The 18,806-nt window shown below is 32.8% G+C and overlaps 1 protein-coding gene across 1 annotated transcript; it reads right to left on the bottom strand.

Annotated features, from left to right (window-relative positions):
* Positions 1-7,808: 7,808 nt before the first annotated feature.
* LOC126883933 (uncharacterized) lies at positions 7,809-10,043 on the bottom strand. Its single transcript, XM_050649709.1, has 4 exons — positions 9,887-10,043; positions 9,489-9,733; positions 9,094-9,192; positions 7,809-8,803 (listed from the first exon to the last, which is right to left on the bottom strand). Exons 1-4 carry the CDS (start codon positions 10,030-10,032, stop codon positions 7,809-7,811), a joined length of 1,485 nt encoding a protein of 494 aa, XP_050505666.1. The 5' UTR covers positions 10,033-10,043.
* Between the last annotated feature and the right edge of the window lie 8,763 nt (positions 10,044-18,806).

The raw sequence follows: 18,806 nt of genomic DNA, 5'->3' as shown, positions 1-18,806 counted from the left end.
TGGAGCTAGAAGTGCAACCACCCCCTCGTTTCTGATCTGGGTTGTTTAAATATTGTCATACAATATTTAAACAAGCGAAGAGCTTCACAATATAACAAAAAAATGAGCTAACTAAATGTTTTTTAATTTTTCAAAATCATCAAAAATTTCAAATTTTTATAGATGTTGATTGACTTTGCGGGATCGGAAAATATCCGTTAAATGCGTAAAAAAATTTTTTTTAGTACTCAACCATGCAAAGTGTAAATAAATTTTACTACAGCGATAAATAAAACGCACTTGAAGGATCAATAAAAATTTTTGAAAAAAAGGTAAAATTTCATATTTTTCAAAATAATTAGGTCCGTTGCGGGATCGGAAGATAAAGTCCGATTTGAATAATTCTTTTTTTGTTTTTCTTGTAATTACCAATCGCCACTTTTCCGCTCTATAGCGATACGAAATTATCAACTTGATTTTTTCGCACCACCCTATTAAATAGGTATAATATGTTTTGATCTCGACCCTCGTAAGAAAATATTTGTTAAACCCTTATTGAATCGCTTCCTCTTCCGAAAATGTCACCGCACGCCACTGGGTATACAGTCGAACCCGCCTATTAGAATACCGGTTATAGGAATATCCCGGTTTAAGGAATAGAAATTTGAGGTACCGAAACTGTTTTATTAGCAACTAATGATCGGTTATTAGAATATCCCAGTTATAGGAATACTTTTGCTTGGCACGAAGGCTATTCCAATAAGCGGGTTCGACTGTATTTATTATAATTTTAATGTCGTTGGATTTGTCTTCGAGTAGAAAATCTGAGGTTTTTTAGATTTACTACGATTCATCAAAGGAGAAGTAATTGCGGGGAGTCTACAGTTCATAGAAAATAACGTATTAACGTTGTTTTTAATTGTTGGTATTATTTTAAGTATTAAAATTTGTTTATTATTTAAATAAAAATTAAATTAAAATGTATACAATATATTTATTTTTAAGAAGTCATAATAATAGAAGTATAACTTCTTACATGCGTACAAAGTACAAACTCTTTTTTTTAATTAATTGTTCATTATTTTCAGCTACCGAGTTGATCATTAACTTTAAATTATATTCTAATTTAACTAAATCGTACAAATTTGTTTCGTGTCTTTCTAATAGAGATAACTATTAATATATAATTATTGTTATTGACATATTACGAGTTGTTTCAATGTCGGATTTTCTAATATTTTCTATAAATTGGTGTTTTAAGTAGGTAAATATATTTATTATAATTTCTTTGTCGTTGGATTTGTCTTCATGGGGAATAGCATAATTAGTCTTAAAATATGATGAAAAGAAAACTTAAAGTTTGTGTAGAAAATCTGACGTTTTTTAGATTTAGGTACTACGGTTCATCAAGAGAGAAGTAATTGCGGGGAGGTTACAGTTCATAAAAAATAACGAATTAACGTTGTTTTTAATCGTTGGTATTATTTTAAGTAATAATATTTGTTTATAGTTTAAATAAAAATTAAATTAAACTGTTTAGAATATACATAGAATAGAATAGAATAAAAATATGCTTTATTGTTATGAAAAATTGTACAATTTTATCGACAAAGCTTATAAAAAGTCAAGAAAACAAAACAATAACAATCCAATTTACCAAAATTATATAAATCGGTAATATATTTACAATAATAACAATAATACTGAAGTTAAACAGAAATAATCAATTGCAAAATTTAAGTAAATTACAAATGCATAGTCTACCTAGTAATTAATAAGTTTAAAAGTTAAGCTGCTGCATATGACACCCAAATATAAACAAAAAAATGATAATAAAAATACTACTTGTGCAAAGAGTACTGTAATTTCTTAGTTATTGATTAAGAAAATCTTCTACTGAATAATATGGTCTTTCAGATAGGTAGGCTTTTGTCAGTTTACGGAATTTGGGGAAAGATGCTGCAGATTTAAGTTGTAGAGGGAGATGGTTGTAAAGTTTTTTTGCGGAATATAATATAGATTTCTTTACTAACTCAGAGGAAGGGGGCGGCATATAGATGTCAAACGTAGAATTCCTCGTGAAGTAGTCATGATTAGGTCTTGGTGGAAAGACATGTAAATATTTACAAATTAAGCAAACAGTTTCTAAAATATACAAGGATGGAAGGGTTAAAATTCCGTGATCTTTGAAGTAACTTCTGCAATGTGTTGTTCTTCTGAGGCCAAACAGATATCTAATTGCTCTTTTTGTACTCGAACAAAGAAAAATATGTTATTTTGGAATATGCTAAATTGAGTTCATTCGAAACAGATCTTATAGCATAGCAAGCTGAGGATAGTTTCTTCCTTAACCAATCGATATGGTGGGACCATTTAAGGTTGCTGCCTAAAAAAATACCAAGAAATTTTACAGAATCAACGGTACTGATCTGGCTATTATTAAGAGGTAAGGGTTGAAGAGCTCCTTTATAAGACAATGCTACTGTTTTATCTACGTTAAACGAGAGAAAATTAGAGTCAGACCAGGTTTTTATTGTAAGTAGATCGGAAGTTATAGTAGCATGAAGAGTTGCAATATTTGAGTTGCTCCAAGTGATACTGGTATCATCAGCAAAAAGAAATATTTTTCCATCGATTTTTAAACTAGTGATGTCATTAATAAAGATAAGGAAAAAGTAGAGGACCCAATACTGAACCTTAAGGTACCCCACATACAATGTTTTTGAGACTAGAGTCTGTATCATTTGCTCTAACCAGTTGTTTCCTATCATCCAAGTAAGATTGGAACCAATCTAAAGAAATACCTCGAATTCCGTAGAAATTTAGTTTTTTTATCAAAATGTTATGATTTACACAATCAAAAGCTTTGGCGTAGTCACAAAAAACGGTGGCAGTGTGAAGATTATTGTTCAGTGCTTGATAAACCTCATGTAGTACAGAAAATATGGCATCAGTGGTGCATTTATTATTTAAAAAGCCGAACTGATTTTGTGGTAAGATGTTGTTTTCAACTAGAAAGGACATAAGTCGGGCTTTTATGAGTCTCTCAATAATTTTGGAGAGTACCGGTAGTAGTGCAATATGTCTATAATTGCAGGTATTAGATATTTCACCACCCTTATGAAGAGGAATAATGATGGCTGTCTTCAGGCACTCTGGAAATTTACCTTTCTCAAAGGAATCATTAATTAGTGAGATGAGGACTTCTAACACATTTTCTGGGAGATTAGAAAAATTTTTTATCGATAGACCATCAGTACTACAGGAAGATTTGCTTTTGATACTATTGATTGTTTGGATCAGTTCAGATTTATCGACTGGTTTTATAAAGAATGAATTCGAGACCTTTCTTGAATTAGGGAAATAGGCAACGGGATCTTGTTTTGGCAAAATAGTTGATGTAATATTTTTACTTACTTTAACAAAGTATTCATTTAGATTTTCAGGGTCTGGAAGGGAAATTGTTTGAGCAGTGTGGGTTTTATTTCGAAGATCGTTTATTATGGACCAAGTTTTTTTGCAACACTTTTGAGCTTCCCAGACGGTTATGGTAGTAGTCTTTTTAGCTGATTTTATAAGTTTAAAATAGGTTGCCCTGTACTTGGTGATATATTCAGTGATAGAGACGTTGGTAGTAAATTTCCTGATATAGAGAAGAGAACGCATATTCTTGGAAGATATTCAGATACCTTTAGTAGTCCAGGGTTTGCGATGTTTTGGCTTAATTGCAATTAAAGGAAATGCTTTATTGAAGATACAGACAAGCTTATCTAAAAAAGTACTGAAATTATTATCCATGTCCATAGCAGGAAAGCGCCACTCAGAGGTTAAGCATACATTTTGGAAATTACAAAAGTTCCGGGTGGTACTTATTTCGTTGAAATCATAATAATAGAAGTATAACTTCTTACATGCGTACAAAGTACAAACTCTTTTTTTTTAAATTAATTGTTTATTATTTCCAGCTACCGAGTTAATCATTAACTTTAAATTATATTCTAATTTAACTGAATCGTACAAATTTGTTTCTCGTCTTTCTAATATAGGTAACTATTAATTTATAATTATTGTTACTGACAATTACGAGTTGTTTCAATGTCGGATTTTCTAATATTTTCTATATATCTTTTAATTTTCGAATGACTTCGGACATATCATCATCAATTCCTGACATTACAAATTATATTTGATTGCACTGTTCACAGAAAAAAAATTGCTTCCAGTCTTGTTCCCCACCTTGTAATTACTGGTAGGAATACCGGAAAGTCTTTCTATAAAATAGAGATATGAGTGAGTGAACGGCATTCGCGGTTTATGTAAAGGGGCGGGGTCGAGTTCGCTCCCAATGGTAAGAATTTTACCTGAACTAAAAAAGGTAGAGTCCGAATTGGCTCCCATAGACAAAATTTATTTTACCTAAACATGTCGAAAATATCACCCAGCGTTGTCACTTCTTTCAAATTTTCTCTTTTTGTTAGAAACAGGTACCTTCCTAGAAATATCTATGGGAAAGGAGGAAGACCTAACCCTTCGGTCCTAACTTAACTTTCGGGTATTAGAGTGTAGAGCGCAAACCGGCCGATTTCAGGTAAGAGCGCAAAACGGTCGAGCGCGTACCGGCCGGCACCGATAATTTGTGTTAAAATTGCCACATATGCCAATGTTGAACTAAAACAAACTCTAAAATTATTTGTCTGAAAGTATAATTTTCCTATAAAAAGTCTGTATCACTATGTAGATTTCCTAAGCAGTATAAATATTACACGATTTGGCAACAATGTCTAATGTTTCCGCGATTATATGAGAGCCTACCCGCATTCATGCGGGAGCCAATTCGTACCCTTCTAAAATATACCTGAACGAAGCGGAGCGAATTCGACTTCACCCATGTAAAGTTGGATATGCGCGAATGAAGATTTGCGAATACATATTAGTGATAATTATTAAGTAATTGTAGTAAATGAGGAAAAGACTATGAGACTAATACATGACAAAATGGCTTGCTGCAATATTATATTATCTACATATTATTATTACATAAAAAATATTTACATATTACCTACAAATTGTCCCCATTTATTAACGTATTGATTGTTATAAAGATTTGCCATCAAAGCTACATTTTTATCACACCGCAAACTGTCACCTCTTTGTCTTTTGTAAAAGATACTCCTAAGGTATAAAATCAAACAAGGCGAACAAACGAACGAGTATTATATATTACGGAGCAAACCTTTTGTTTTGGGGTTGAACCCTTTGAAGAAATAAATGACTAGCATTAGAGCATGCATATTCCGCTAATGAAGATGGAGTGTACGTCTAAATAAAACTTTTATGCAGGCCCGTTCGAAAGAGTTTCGGTTAATTCTTTGCTATTAAGCTGAATTTGGCTATTAAAATCCCTCGAAAAAAGTAATAAGTTTGCGTGGTGCGCTTAAGAATTAAGAAAAATTGGTCTGGCCCGAGAATTGACCGGCCACGATATTTTTTAGCTACCAGGATTGCTCCGTAAATTGTTGCAAAAATAGTATGTATTCTTCTTCTTCGCGTAAAATCTTCCAATTGATCTCATTTTTCCGATCATTTCTCGTATCTTCAATTTAATTTATTTACCCATTTTTAAACGCTTTTATTTAGTCCAATCGTTTTCGTCAAATCTTTAGATGTTAATTTGACTGCCTTTTCTTCAATGGAAATGAATGACATTTTGCAAACATATGGATTCGCGGGAACAATACACGAATAGTCGGTCAATTTTTTTATATTTATAAATTGTTTAAATAAAAAAAAACGATTTTAATGGAAAATGCTTAAATTCTCTTGTTTTTTACAATGCAGAAACTTGAAACTTTTACAGATTGTAGCTAATTATATCGACGGTGGAAAAGCAAAACACTTGAAGCGCCATTTTTTAAACTTTACAGGAGAGCCAATTAAAGTTATAATTTTACGAAAAAAATTCATTAAAAATTCAATTTTACTCTTATTTCGATACAAAAAATAACGGTATGTCATAATTTTTAAACTCTTTATCTACGGTCAGTTTAGAAACTAGAATGATAGATATAAATAAAAATAAGTGGCGTTTAATGATTTTAGTCAAAATATAAAATAAGGCAAAACAATTTAATGTACACATAGACACTTTATTTGGGTAAGGAAAAACGCATTAACCACCACTCTTACCAAATTATGAGATGCATAAAAACAATTCAACTGCATTGGTAAACTTTTATATCTGCTAGGCAGAACAAATTATATGACGCAATACTCTCTAAAATGCCTCGAGAAAAACAACTTAAGTACTTTAACAAGTAATAAAAATTAGGCAATGAATAAATTAAGTACCTACCTATTCTTGTACTAAATAAGTAAAGGAAAAAATAAAAAAACTAATATTTTTAAAAGAAGTTTAAATTAAAACATTATTATTATAACTAAAATAAAATAAACTGAAGAAGTAATTGTAACGACAAACGCACATTATTATGAGTCATCTAATACCTTATTAAACATAATTATTGCACTAGAGTTTTAATTCGACACTTACCTATATCTAGGGTGACGGTTATCAGAAATAAAATAACGTTTAGAAAATAATATTAATATAATAAAGTATAAAAACAAAAACTCGCTCGTTATACAAGATAAATCTTGTGTACAATAAGTTTGGGTATTAAACATATACGGCTAACTGATGTAAAATGAAAACAAAAATTAAATATCTAAAACAAAGTTTTACATAATGTCGTCTATATTCGTTTCTGCGAGGGTATCAATTCCTATAACTGAAGGTAAATTTATATATTTCTTTTGGAACAATTTGGGGATCACCTGATCATCACAAAGTTTTTTTAAATCGTTATATTTTGTTTTAGTTATGGGCAAAGGTGTTTTGTACAATTGGTCCACGACCTTTGAATTTATACCTCCCATGATGATAGGAATAATTTCTTCTTCTTCATCGGATCTCATGCTATATTTGACTGACATCTGATTGATTTTAGACTTTTTAAAAGTAGCAACTCTGATCTTGCTTATCTTTCCAGTTAAATTACCGCGAAAATATTTGTCAGCAAAGGTTCCATAACCTTTGAAATCTGTATGATCCAAATAACTGACGTTATAAGGCTTTGGTTCTTTTCTAGCTAACTGACAAACTGTAGCCCATTGCGAAGGGGCCCATACAATAGTATTTTTTACAGCGCCTTCTATAACAGAGTGCATAGAATCAACAGACATCTCTGTATGTCCCGGGAGCAAGTAGTTCATTTGGATGCTTACAATATTTTCACAGTTTTTAAGCGCATTATGAATGGCTGACAAAATGATCCTATTCTTATTCTGTCCGGGACATGAATCGGAATACAGTATGAGGTGTTTCACTGAGATGCGTGCATCCACTAGATCTATGTATTTCTGGATAATAGAAGCAATTTCATTGCTCCCTCGTTTTCCTTCAGTTTCTCCCCAGATGTAACAAAAGCCTTCTCTGCTGCCATTTTCATAAAAACATAAGTTGTATACGGCATATTTCCTTGAATAATAGAGTAACATGCTTTCGCCATGGGGAGTGTTCAATACCTTTTGAAGATCAAAAGATGTACAAATTAAATCTGTGCGTTTCTGACTCATTTCACGATGAAAACTGTACCTTTCCTTGCTAGCTTTCTTTTCCATAAGGTGGTCTTCCTTTTCTGCTTTGCTCTCTTCAGTGTTTGCTGCATCAAATTTAATACATTTGAGACATTTATCTTTCTTAGGAATATGAAAGCCTATATTAAATTCAGTATTAAATATGTTTAAAAAAATTTTTTCACTGACATAGTCTATTCCCTCGGATGTTTTCTCGCCTTTGTAAATACGGTACACATTTTTTGGTTCCTAAATTCTACTGGTAAGTAAAGTTTAGTAGTATCCTTTCGACAGTAGTGAGAGGGCAGTGCTGGCAACTTTTTGATGAAGTTTATAACGCTTTGTCGTGTAGTTTCCTTAGTTTTATTAGCAGGTATAATTTTACCTCTTAGATCATATTTTGCAGATCCCTCAATGGAATTTGTTAGTGTATAATGTACATAAGTTTGTGTAATATCTAGGGTGTTAAGTAGAAACTGCTGGCAGACTCTTCGTCTATCTTCGTTATCATTAATGTAATATTCGTACGAAAAAGAACGTTTCCCACTATCTTTTGAACGTTTTCTCTTGATTGAATTTCGTCGGCTCATATTTACAATCCAATCGCGTTGTCTAGCACTACTCAAACTCCAAAAATGATGAAACAATGACAATCTTCGTTCTTCGGTTACATTCTGGCAACCATTGCCGCATTTTTTCCCGATACAAGGATTAGGTTTAATTTCTCTTTTAGAACGTATTGTTCCATCTGCTCGGGTATACTGTTGACCTCTATTTTTAAGATCCTTTCTATTCTTTCTATAATTTATTCGTTTTGTTCTTTTACCTTTTTCGCCAACTATGTCAATATCATCTGTTTTACTGGCTAACTCCTTACTTACCTTCTGTGTTTTTTTGACTATCTTTTTCTTAGGCCTCTTATTATGGGTAGATGTATCTGAAGACGTGTTACCTGTATCACTCCACGAACTAGAACCATCAGTAAAAAACGGGTCTTCATTATCGGAGATAAATTCACAATATGTCTTTTTGTTAAGTCTGGGTCGTTTGGATTGTTTTGTATTTTGCTTAATATTAATAGGATCAAAAGCAGCATCTTTGGCGACTAAATTTTCCATTGTGTTCGTTATTACATTGCTATCAATTACATTGCTATCAATAGTCCGTTGAAACTCTGCAACAGTGTCAACTGAAATAAAAGAGATGATATTTTATTTATATTTCATAATAGGGCTAATATAACAAGAATGAATAATAGAAAGACTGACAATAAATTATCATGAATGTACATACAAATGAAGCACCCAAAACGTTCGCAAGTTGAGCATTTCAGAGCCGTGTAATGATAATGTTTGCTATAGTGTATCGTCTACCCTTTTATAAAATGATATTTAAAATACGAAATTATCATCTATCTTTTATCAACTAGCTGAATATTGCAAATTAATATTATTGAAAATAACAAATTCCAATACGAACCTATTCCTTCCAAGGTTGGTGGAGTCTCAGTATTATGGCCATCGGTATTATTGTTTTGCAAACATTCTATTTGTGGGACATCGGTGTTTTTGTGTATTTCTGAAATAAATTACTACAATTTATTTCTCAAACTATTGTATCCATTAGTACTTGTGTAGAGAGAAGCTTTGTGTTCATAACATATCTCAAGAAAAATTTAGTCCAAACAATAAACACTCGTCATTTACTTTAAATATAACAGGTAGTCGCCTACGTTTCAATCCCACCAATGCGTTTATTAGAAACAAAAGCCGCTTTTATCCTTATAAAGGCAGATGACAACATAGGCGAAAGTGGAGTGAAAATCAGACAATGGTAAATATAGTGAATAAATGATTATTAAATATAATACATACCTAATTTACTTATTGACTGATGATTTTTATAAAATATTCTAGAAGATGAAACATGATCACCCATATTTTCAATGCTTGTCAAGGGTTGATTATTATCCAATAATGAAGTTAATTCCGAAGATTGTTGTTCCTGTGTAGGGTTTGATGCTATTTCGTCTTCGAAGGATAATTTACGTTTAGCCCGTACCTGAGAGAATTCGGATATTACTTTTTTATAAAACTTCCTACGGTCCATCATCACGTAACTGTAAAAAAGTTTTTGAATTAGGCAGTTAATGAATAAGTATGACAAGTTTAATAGATAAACAACTATTTTCTATTTAAAATAATACCATAGACTAATAATAAATCCGATACTTTTAAGATAATTAATAAACAAAAGGTAATCATTTACTTACTCGGTTCTACTATCAACCTTATCGACAAGTCTCAACAAACGTGATATCTCCCCGTAACGGCTGATCACTGACTGAAGCGACCTTTGATTGGCACTTCTATTTATAACTTCGTCACTTGCAAAAAATTCGTTAAAAAAACGTTGCATTAAGCGACACGTTAATTAAATAACCAGAAAAATGTATATCTTAAACGACACTAAACATCCTTTACAATTGAAGTCAAAACAATTTAGGCGCCATTTATAAAAATTGTAATGCTGTCGGTTAATTTAAAAACATTTGTGATAATTTTTTATACGTTACATTAAGCGACACTTCGTATTTTATTAGACATCTTGCAAAACAAATTGAACGCCATTCAACCCATTCTGAAAATATGAGGAAAACACATTAAATACGCGATCTGCAATAAATGTTAGATAGGAAAAATAATTTAAGTCACCTACCACTAACTAGTATGAACACAGAAAAACACTTTAAGTATTATTAGTAACATAGTTCAGGGTAAAGAAAAACAATTTCACCACCTCTCGCTAGCTAAAAAGGGAAAGCATAAACAATTGGAATGCCAAATATATCAAACGGGTGTTAACTTAAGAGCAACCTATACGGAAATTGACAAAATTTTGTGTCGGTACAATTATCGATGATAAAAAATGATTCACAAAACTGCAATACTTTAAGCGACATCAAAGTCCTCAGAGAGTGATGAAACTATTACCAATCGACGCAGAAAAAAATGCTGATTTCAGTGATATATAAATGTCATTTTTGACCAAAATGTCGCTTAAAGTGTTTTGCTTTTCCACCGTCGATATGAACTATACATAATTTCACTTTTTACGTTATTTGTTTACGTTATACTTCATATATAAACAATAAATTTTCAAATTTATCCAGTTTCTGTCCGATTTCTATCCAATTTTCAGTTAAAAAAAGTTATGGCACCGCAAAAGGACGAATTCTGCCCTTAGTATTGTTGTGGGCTTCGACTGTCCATAAAACGCAAAGTTCGACTGCTGACTACGCTGCCCTGTCGTGAACTTGGGCCCGAAAGTGTTTGCGTAAGGACAGGCTTAAAGGATTGCATTGAGCCTGCAAAGCTTACGTTTCATTGAGACGAGTGCGTTCATTAAGGTACGTATCCGTACAAGGGTGAACCCCGCTCGGTGTAGCTGCTCAAATGGATACAGCATGCGCTTCCTTACATATAAACCGCAAACCGGTTAAAACGAAGAGTGTACGCGCCAAGCGGCGATCACCGACCTATCCACTATGTGGAGCTACTACACCGAGCGAGGTTTACCCTTGTATGGATACGAGCTTTAGACGGCTTGCGCATCGAAGAACTTCACTGCGAGAAATTAACAGCGTCTACACCGTGCAATAGTAAAGTATTACACGAGATGGAAATACTGCGAAAACTGTAATAGTCGTAAATAATGATTTTGATTTAAGAAATGTATGAAGAAATTACAGAAAATGTACAATGTATGTATCAAAAGTTAAAGTAAATGCAAAAAGGTATCTGTCATATACCCACATCCTTTTTTTAAACATGACGATATATTTTAATGTTTGAAAAGTGTAAGACTAAAAAGTAGATAATAAAAATATATGAAAAAAATTTTTTAAGAAACGCTTTTATTTAGTTATGAGTGACAAAAAGTTAAAATATAAAAAAATCAACTTAAAAGCTAAAAGTAAAAAAAAAATCAAACTCGACGGATTATTCGAAAAAAACGAAAACCATTTATTCGATGAAGACCCGCCCCACGCTTTTCTTTAACGAATATGTTAGATTTTTCATTTTTTTAACGAACGTTTTTTTTTTTTTCGAATTATCCGTCGAGTTTTATTTTTTTGATTTTTTGCTTTTTAGTTGATTTTTTTTTATATTTTAACTTTTACTCACGCATAACTAAATAAAAGCGTTTCTTAAATTTTTTTTCATATTGTTTTATTTCCTATATGTATGTCATAGATTAAAAATTTGTTAACTGTTAAAAATTTTACTTGTAACACTTGTGTTTATTTATTATTCCTTTACAAAAATTGTTTTCTTCAAAGATTGCTTTATTAAACCCATTTGATATCTCATCTATATCTATCTCATGCCTTTGCTCTATTAGTTCGTTAATCTCCGTCTTTTGTCCTATTATAAAATGCCATATTTAGCCAGACCAATAATTATGCTCCATTGCTTTTAAAATATTTTTGTAGTAATAATTATAATGCTTTTTATATAAGAATATAATCGATTGCGGTGCGATGGAGATTGCCGCAGAAATTTCTGTATGCGATGCACAAAATTAAATAAGTCCACCACGAAAGCCCTATTGGAACAAAAATTTCCCCATCTAAGATTCTTTTGTACGGTATGTGACTCGCCTAGCTTAAGATATTTAAACGAAAAAATAAACAACTTATCAAAAAATCAAATACCACTAGAGAACTTTGAAGCTTTAACTCAAGTTACTAAGAAACTTACTGATAATATAATTTGCCTGTTTTCATTGAGACTTACGATTTGTTGACCAAAAATGACGACAAACTGGACTATCTTACGAAAAAAATTGATGAGATCCATAAACTAAATAACCTGCTGAATCCTGAAAAGGTTTTAAAATCTGTTAGGCAGATGGAACATGATATTTTTAATATATCGTCAGTTTTTTTCGGGGGTTCAGATGAGACTATTAAGGTTCAAATCCAAGAATCAAATTCAACTGATATTAAGTTGGGATTAGATAGGCTCTCTTCAAACATCAATGAAATATCGAATCAAATGAGCAATCTTACCAAAAGTCTATCTACCATACCAACGAAAAAAGAGGTATTGAAGAAAAATACATGTTATGTCACCTCAAGTACCCAGACTGAAGAGCCTCAACATTTCGAAGCAAATGCAGAGCAAAAGTCAAAAATTACAGAAGATAAGTGTCACTTTGTAGTTATTAGTAACTTGAGCCCAATATACACCCCTATACAAGTGGTTCACTATATTAAAGAGAAGCTAGGTATCAAGGAATATATAAGATGTTATGCCCTCCTTAAAGATGCCGACACAACAACTGGTTCTTCATTCAAAATAGGTATAAAATCTAGAACATATATTAACCTATTATTTAATAAGGGAATTTGGCCACCTGGTGTAAACATTAAATGGTCTATCGAATCTTCATATTCCGAACCAACGCTTTCATCTGAGTCACATAACAATCCGAAGAATATCAGAAGTCCTATTAGCCTGGAAAATTCAAATAGCAGTTTATGCAACAACAAAGATGAAGTTCAGAGCACAAACATACAAACAGACAAACAGGCCATCGAAATTTGCAAAACTAAGAATCCGTTCCATACCCATATTAATTTCATTAAGAAAGATACTATAGAAGCATCGACTAATCTCGATCCATTGACCCCACCAAGAGTTAGATTAACCAATAGCTCTAATAGTCGATATCTTTTAGCCAGATTAAGGGAACCGGATATCTTAAAGGCCACTAAACTTCATCTTGCTTATTTACACGACCAACCTGCATCAGTATTTTATGATGGACTTCCTACAAAGAGTGAAGATCTACGAAAAATTCTTCTAGATTTTAATGATGCTTATGGAATTGGTGCAGATGAGGTAGACGCTGATCTTGCTGCTTTTAGGTCTTTTCTAACTTCGGAAAGAATTATTCACCTGCAAAAATCAAGGGAATGCCACCGAAACTACTATTCCGCTGCCTCTCCAAGACGAAATTTTTAAACATCACGACGTGTTCTGAGGGACTAGAATCCTCAAATTATTTTAGTGATAACAACTTTAGCATGGTTCTGATTAATATTCGTTCTATAAGATATAAAACTGATGAATTATTTCTGTTTCTAGAGGAATTAGGGTTTCCACCGATAGTTGCGGTTACTGAGCACTGGCTTGAAGTCAACCAGCTTTTTTTTGTAGAAAAATATTCCACTATAAGTGAAGCATTCTTTGAGTTTTCCTTAGTTTACAGTAAGAACCTTAATCTTTATATTATTTGCATTTATAGATCACCTGACTCTTCCGTGGAACTATTTTTTCAGAACCTGCTTAATTTGTTAGATGACCTGCCCCATAAAAGCAGAAAAATTTTATGCGGGGACTTCAACATTAATTATGCTGCTGCTTGTGCTACACAAATATCCCTGGTCAACATATTTGAATCATATGGTCTATCAATGCACATTGATTCTCCTACAAGGATTACAAAAACTTCATCTACCATAATTGATTATATTGTCTCAGATTTCTCACCCCTTGATGTCTGCGCTACAACTGTTAATGCGGGACTATCTGATCATGAAGCGGTTTATACGAAGTTTAACATCTTTAGCAAGTCCTCCTCGAAAACTCGACGTTTAGGCAGGATTTTTTCCGGTCGGAACTTTCGTAAATTCCAAAATTTATGCTTAACCTCTGAGTGGCACTTTCCTTCCATGGACGTCGATTATAATTTCAGTGATTTTTTGAATAAGCTGGTCTGTATCTTCAATAAAGCATTTCCTTTAATCACAATTAAACAAAAACATCGCAAACCCTGGACTACCAAAGGTGTCCGCATATCAGCCAAAAACATGCGTTCACTACTGTATATCAAGAAATTTACTACCAACGTCTCTGTTACTGAATATATCACCAAGTACAGGGCAATCTATTTAAAACTGATAAAATCGGCTAAAAAATTGTATTATCAAAATCGTCTCAGAAGCTCCAAAAGTGTTGCAAAAGAAACTTGGTCCATAATAAACGATCTTCGAAATAAAACTCACACAGCTCAAACATTTTCCCTTCCAGACCCAGAAAATCTAAATGAATATTTTGTTAATGTGAGTAAAAATATAACATCAACTATTGTGTCACAACAAGATCCCATTTTCTATCTCCCTAATTCAGGAAAGGTTTCGAATTCATTCTTTATAAGACCGGTTGGTAAATCTGAACTGATCCAAACAATCAATAGTATCAAAAGCAAATCTTCCTGTAGTACCGATGCACTATCCATAAAAATTTTCTCAAATCTCCCAGACAATGTGTTGGGAGTCCTCATCTCTCTAATAAATGATTCTTTTGAGAAAGGTAAATTTCCAGAGTGCCTAAAGACGGCCATCATTATTCTTCTTCATAAGGGTGGTGAAAAATCTATTGCCTGCAATTATAGACCTATTGCATTACTACCGGTACTCTCCAAAATTATTGAAAGACTCCTAAAAGCCCGACTTATGTCCTTTCTCGTTGATAACAAGATTTTATCACAAAATCTGTTTGGATTTTTAAATAATAAATGTACCACCGATGCCATGTTTTCTGTACTACATGAGGTTTATCAAGCATTAAACAATAATCTCCACACTGCCACTGTTTTTTGTGATTATGCCAAAGCTTTTGATCGTGTAAATCACGACATTTTGATAAAAAAACTAGATTTCTATGGAATTCGAGGTATTTCTTTGAACTGGTTTCAATCTTACTTGGAAAATAGGAAACAACTGGTTAGAGCAAATGATACAGACTCTAGTCTCAAAAATGTTGTATGTGGGGTACCGCAAGGTTCAGTATTGGGTCCTCTACTTTTCCTTATCTTTATTAATGACATCACTAGTTTAAAAATCGATGGAAAAATTTTTCTTTTTGCTGACGATACCAGTATCACTTGGAGCAACTCAAATATCGCAACTCTTCATGCTACTATAACTTCTGATCTACTCACAATAAAATCCTGGTCAGATTCTAATTTACTCTCTTTGAACGTAGATAAAACAGTAGCATTACCCTATAAAGGAACTCTTCAACCCTTACCTCTTCATAACAGCCAGATCAGTATCGTTGATTCTGTAAAGTTTCTTGGTATTTTTTTAGATAGCAACCTTAAATGGTCCCTTCATATCGATGTGTTAAGCAAGAAACTATCCTCAGCTTGCTTTGCAATAAGATCTGTCTCTAAGCAAATGGATTTAGCCTCTTCAAAAATAACATACTTTTCATTGTTCGAGTCCCATCTTCGATATGGTCTGCCTTTTTGGGGTTTTGGTACAGCTGCCCAATCCGATGTTATTTTTAAATTGCAAAAAAGAGCAATCAGATATCTGTTTGGCCTCAGAAGAACAACACATTGCAGAAGCTACTTCAAAGATCACAGAATTCTAACATTACCTTCTTTATATATTTTAGAAACTGTTTGCTTAATTCGTAAACATCTACATGTTTTTCCAGAAAGACCTAGACATGACTATTCCACCAGAAATTCTACTTCTGACATCTATTTACCGATCCCTGCCAGTGAGTTAGTAAAGAAATCTATATTATATTCTGCAAAAAAACTATACAACCATCTCCCTCTACAACTTAAATCTGCAACATCTTTCCCCAAGTTCCGTAAAATGACTAAAGTCTAATTATCTGAAAGACCATATTATTCAATAGCAGAGTTTCTTAACCAATAACTAAGAAATTACAGTATTGTTATGTATAAGTAGAACCTTAATCTATATTTGAGTGTCATATGCAGCAGCATAACTTATTAAATTACTTATTAAATTTCTTAGGGTAGATTACGCAATTTGCAATTTTTTTTTAATTTTGCAATAGATTGTTACTGATTTTTATTTGACTTTATTATGTTTTATTTATATTGACGATTTGTATAATTTTAGTAAATTGTATTTGTTATTGTTTTTATTTATGATTCTTGTGAGCTTTGTCTAAAAAATTGTTAAATTTTTCATGACAATAAAGCATATTTCTATTCTATTCTATTCTATTCTATGATACAATTATTTTTTCTCTTGACGTGCCTATTCGGGACGAATTTTGGCGATCATCGTGGTAATCTTTATTTCATCTGCAGCAGTGCGGAAAAGCTGCACAGATGTTGTGTTGAACCAGGTTCTCAGGATCTTTAACCAGGACGCTTTCACATAGTTTGTACATTCTCTTATGGATGATCTTTAGGAACAATTTTAGGAGATGACTCATCAGGCTTATCGTACGGTATTCTTCCCACTTTTTTGGTTACTGGTTTTTTTGGAAGAGCGATAAACTCAGACTTCAGCAATTCTTTTGGGATTTCTCCAGAGTTATATATGGTGTTGAGTATCTTTGTGATTATTGCTATTGATTCGTTGTCCATTAGTTTGAGTAGTTGTGCTTGTATATTATTGGGACTTGTGTTATTGCAGAAAACTTCCTGCTGTAATATTCTTGGTCCATCATTTATTTCTTCTTCTAGCTCAAAAGTGCTATATCTTTAGTAATACTCCCACCAGTGGGACGTGGTCCGTCTTTAAGTCTACTCCAGGTTAACTCTTGACAGATGTATGTAATATCGTATGGCATTTTTGCCGGGGAGATCCTTTTGGACAGGTTCGGGCGCCACTTGCATTTTTATTCCTGTTTGAAGTAGCTCGTGTCGATGCTCACACTAGTCCAAGGGGACCGACAACTCAACGTAACCTCCGAAGCATGGTGAACGGTTCGTATCATTTTAAGAAATGAAAATATCGTTATTGGTGCCGAGATTCGAACTCGTTCGCTCTGGCTTATGAAGCCTGTACCTTGCCGCTGAGCTACGGGCGTCCACATGATACATAAATATACTACACACAGTATATAAACATATCATAGGTAAACATATTATACACATAAACAAAAAATAATAAATACGTAATACATAAAAACAAAAAATATAATCAGAAATTGATGTGAGGCTGAGGGTGAAAGCATCACTCTTGGAATTTTCAACTAACAGCATGATTATTTGCCTATAAGATCAAGGCCAAAATAAATTTGCAAATATAACATAACAACTTTTGTGCATAACAACTTTTGGTTATTACACCTCACTATTTTTTAAAATAATCTTTGACAATGATTTCCGCAGTGGAGATCAAAACGTCGAACAAGAATTAAAGTGATATTATGTGCATCAGTATTGCTCCTATTTCTTATACTGTATTAAAAAGTGTACTAAGCACATGTCTATGGACTTCTTTTAATAACTTTCATATTTCAACAGGCTTCTCCAGCATCAGGTGCCTTTCTGCTTTTCTTATGCTTGAATACGAGTAGTGCCTATTCATTTATGATAAGTGAGCCACTGTCTCGTGCTTCTGATATTCTTGGATTGAGCCTTTCATCTTGAAAGAGGCCTTCTGTTTTCTTTTCACGTTCATATTTTTGTTTCGTTTTCTGCTGACATCTACCTGTTTCTTGTTCTTAATTAGTATATTTCCATGGTTACATCTGTAGCTTCCGGTTATTTCTCTAATCTCCTTATATACATATATGTTAAATAAGTTGTGTAGGTCTTGTAGATTTTCTATTTCACAGCCTTTTTCATTCAATCAAATTTCATTAGATTCCCTTTATTTTTTTTTTGTATTTTTCTGTATATCTTTTTTAATCTACAGTTCCGTTCTGTTCGCCATTACCTTAGTAGCTCGTCGGTTACCTAATCTGTTTTCTTTTTTCTGGTAATTTTTATTGAGTTCATCTTTATTTATTGCTAATATGTCGGTTACCTAATCTGTTTTCTTTTTTCTGGTAATTTTTATTGAGTTCATCTTTAAGTTCTTTCATTGGATAGATAGTTGCATCCTAACCTTTCCTCTTATAAGTTATAGTTGGCAGTAGTTCTTGATTTATCTTTTTTTTCAACGTTACATTTTGCCTTCCCGTTTCTTAGTGGGGAGAGACCAACCTGCTTCTTGTTGTGCTTTCTCCTTTAGTGGAGGTTAGCGAGGACACTTGCAAATCTATAAAACAGACAAAAAGGTCTGCTTGCTGATCTTTGAACCTTTGTACCAGAGCTTATAGATAGAATATTGCTTCTCGTGTCCCCATACCTTTCCTGAAGCCAAATTGTTCTTGACCGGTGGCCTCGTCACATCT

Source organism: Diabrotica virgifera, chromosome 4, assembly GCF_917563875.1.
Source record: "Diabrotica virgifera virgifera chromosome 4, PGI_DIABVI_V3a".
Taxonomy (NCBI): Eukaryota; Metazoa; Arthropoda; class Insecta; order Coleoptera; family Chrysomelidae; genus Diabrotica; species Diabrotica virgifera.
This window is presented reverse-complemented; position numbering and strand designations above follow the sequence as displayed.